General features: G+C 42.3%; 1 protein-coding gene across 1 annotated transcript in view; it reads left to right on the forward strand.

The window, feature by feature from the left end:
• Positions 1-3,836, forward strand: part of LOC107294993 (platelet-derived growth factor receptor beta) — a 102,785-nt gene that overhangs the window by 57,079 nt on the left and 41,870 nt on the right. Inside the window, exon 3 of the mRNA XM_015824278.1 lies at positions 1,301-1,576. Coding sequence (XP_015679764.1) covers positions 1,301-1,576 — 276 coding nt within the window. The remainder of the gene's footprint in view (positions 1-1,300; positions 1,577-3,836) is intronic.

Here is a 3,836-nt window from a genome sequence, read left to right on the forward strand (position 1 = left end):
AACTCTGTGAAGTTACTCATTGTGAGGACATCTGACCAGAAGTATGCATCTGAGCAAGTGTAGTCTTAAAAACAGCAGTAGTTTGAATACAGCAGTAATTCATCCTAGGTAAGTGCTTATGTGGTTGCAAAGTCTGGTTTAGTTCATTGCAACACTTGTTTTGCAGCTGAAACTTTTTATGGGACTTTGGGTACTGTCCTATTTGTATGCAAATTGCTAGTTTACATGGACAGATTGCTTGTCTAGAGTCTTTAGTTTATCTCTTCAGGTTGAAATTCGGTGGCCGACTCAGCTGATATGTTCTATTGAGTTGCCCCTCTATCAGCCCCCTTTTCAACAAAGACTCTGCAGGAAAAGGACAGTATGGACAACTGTTGGATCTGGCAGAGTAAGAGTGTGACCATAAACATGATGCTTTTGGTGTGCCTGTGAATAATAGTATCCATATGAAGTTCAGTAGGGATACTAAGTTCAGCTGTTTGTGGCAATGATGACTGAACTGGGCATGGGATTGTAATCTGCAAGGAAAAAGAGGTCTTGGATAAAGAAGGTCTGCATCAGGTGTTGCAAATCAGGAACATGTAGTGAGTAGGTTATCTAAAAAGAGAAGCTATCTTCTAGTTAGTGACTCAACTGTAAGATGTGTCTATTTAGGAAAGGATGTGGAGGTTTTGAAAGAGGTGAGGTATTTGCCTGGTGCTACTGCCAGCAGAGAAAAGAGGCACATTGTTAAGATTTGTAGGAAGCAATTCAGGAAAATGCTGTCTACTGTATCATTTCCCATGGATTTCCTGGCAATTTTCATTTTCATTTCACATCCTTAGCTTGTTTAGATTTCTTCAACACAAATCACAGCAGACACTTCAGTAACAAGGGTCAAAATTAACGGGTCAAAATATGCCATGTTCTAGGAAGAAAAAATATCCTTATTATACTGGAGTTTTCCAGTTCTGTACACAATGCCTGAATTATACTCACATCATGCAATTACTCATAATTTATTGTTCTGCTGGAGACCAATCTCAGGATCTTCCTAGACAGAAAAGGCATTAGAAGGAAAACAAGACCTTTTCATTCATGGCTATGCATTCATTTTTAATCAAATATCTTGACTGGCTGGCTTCTAGCCCCTACCTCCAAATGAAAAATGACTTTGTTTTTCAAGCAGTTCAAATGTTTAGATTATACAGAAACATGTTGCTTTGTTTTATCCCTGTCCTTACATCAATCTCTGCACACTCTTCTGCTATCCCCTATGTTCTGTCTCTTGCTAATTTGATTTCCAAATTATCTCTTAAAGGTGTGAAAGAAATCAGCTCCCTGGAAATCACTCCCAGTGCCCACGAAGTTGTCCTCAATCTCTACACTGATTTTACCCTGAAATGTTCAGGCCACAATGAGGTTTTATGGAAAACAGACAACAAGTATACCAAACTAGACGCTGTCCTGGAGAAAAGGGGCACCATTTTTACCAACACCCTCACATTAAGGAACTTGACTGGTTTAAACACAGGTGAATATTCCTGTGCCGACAATCAAGTCCTGGATGAAAAGGCCATCTACATTTTTGTACCAGGTATTGGTGATTGCACAACTTTGATACTTCTAATCGTGTAACTTATGCTTCAGGTGTATGCATGCATTTGGTTCTGTGGAATTAATAGAAAGTTCAGAAGAAAAGCAAAGACTCTGTTATGGATGCAAACATGGCTTTCCAGATAACTCAGTCAGATTTACACATTTTCCAGCCCACACTACATTTCCTAGAATATTAATAATTTGCTTCTTCCTACTATCATCTACATTCTGGGGAGGACCTTCAAAAGTTGAAGTGGAATGCCTAGATGTAATATCTTTTTTTTCTTAATATACTGTATACCTTAAGTTCTACACCATTGTAATGCATTCCTAACAAATTTCAGCTATGAGAATAAAGACTTTGAGATGGCAAAAATCCTGTTCCTCCTTTAAATTGATCTATGGTATCAATACAGGATTAATACACAGGGTTTTTTCTTTGAGATAAATTCCTCTGTCTCCATATATAAATGTTACAACTCTACAAGCCTGTTTAAAACCAATACCTACCATACCAACTGTACATGCATATGCACACACTCATACCTACCATACCAACTGTACATGCATATGCACACACTCATCATCAAAAGACGCCAAAAAACTAGCTTTATGGACACACTGAATTCGGTATACCCGGATATATCAATAGGAGGATAGTGAACAACTGGATATGTACGAAGGAAATGAATGTCCAAAAAAGGGGGTGAACGAACACGCTGCCTTTGGGAGCCTGTGGTGGGGCAGCAGATGGTAACGCGCACACAGGGGAGGATGGAGTAAGGGAAGTGAACAATGGAGCAGCACCCCTAAAAAACACCAAGAAAACAGCCAATGCGTGCCTCCCAAAAATCAAACAATCAGGATCATCGGATGGACCGATGACGAGGTCCAGGAGTCGTGCGCAAAAACTGGCCAGTGCTATAAAAAAGAGACTCCCATCGACCTATTTTAAGCCCGGATGATGTCAGTATTGCTGACCGATGAAAGCTTGGCATTAGATTGAAAGTTTTTAGTTTAAATTTTATCCTGGTGTTCATTTTTATTTGTTTTTATAGTATGACTTTACCCAGGATTTGCATTTTTAATGAAATCAGAGATAACTATGATAGAGCAGTGCTGCTCAATGCAAGGAGATGGGAGAAACTGGCACGACACATCTCCATTAATTACCTGAAGACCATCGCCCAGTGAGATGAGTACAACGATGTGTACCGGTCCAGATGGTTCAGGACCTGTCCCAGGAACATTGCCATGGCGTTTTTACATGACTGCATCCGAGAGGACCTCCCTCCCAAGTCGCTGAGAAAGAAACCAATCATCGACTCCCTGGAGTGCCAACTGGCCGTCTGCCAGTTTCAACACTGCATTATGCGTGCCTTAATCAACGACCAGCACAGACGGATAGACATTCTGAAGATATGGGCCCAAGATTACCGTGAGTCCTGCAACATGGAATTAACACATCAGCATTTCCGGGCGTTAGATTACCATATTGGCCAAGCCACCAAGAGGGCGAGCCGACAAACGACTACAGTACTCCAACGAAAAACGGACAGCCTATAGATGCTAGATGATGGCAACTACGCCGATAGCCTAGTCCACAACTTATCCTTCAAAATACTGACTCGACCACAGCTTGCCCTACTACAACGAGACACAGGACACAATCTGGCGGACGCACGGGCGTTAGATTTTGTAGCAGCACTGGAGCCCACCATACATCGCATTGAGGTAGGAGATGAAGTTAAGAACTCCATTAGGCAACAGGGCACGGGACTGTTGATGAATCACAAACGCTGCCAAATACTGCCCAGAGAGGAAAGGGAAGCCTCGGAACAACTTAGAGAGGACAGTTCCATTGTCATACTACCAGCAGACAAGGGGAGGGCGACTGTAGTCATGGACAGAACACATTACACAGATAAAGCATTGGCACTGCTCAGGGATGAGGCAGCATACAAAGTCATCAATAAGGACCCCACGACTGCACTTAAAAACCACATTAACAAGCTGCTCAACAACTTCAAATATGGTAGGAAGGTAGATGAAGACACCCTGAGGAGGATACACCCAGGTGGCTCGGCTATGGCTAGGTTTTATGGCCTGCCAAAAATCCATAAGGAAGGTGTTCCCCTCCGCCCTATCGTCTCATTCAGAGGTACACCAACCTCGGAGCTGGCCAGATGGCTGAGCAACCGGATCAGCCATCTTGTAGATAACAGCACAACCACCATAAGGTCAGCGGAAGAGTTCCT

The sequence above is a fragment of the Protobothrops mucrosquamatus genome, unplaced genomic scaffold, assembly GCF_001527695.2.
Source record: "Protobothrops mucrosquamatus isolate PMUCROS unplaced genomic scaffold, P.Mucros_1.0 scaffold2179, whole genome shotgun sequence".
NCBI lineage: Eukaryota > Metazoa > Chordata > Lepidosauria > Squamata > Viperidae > Protobothrops > Protobothrops mucrosquamatus.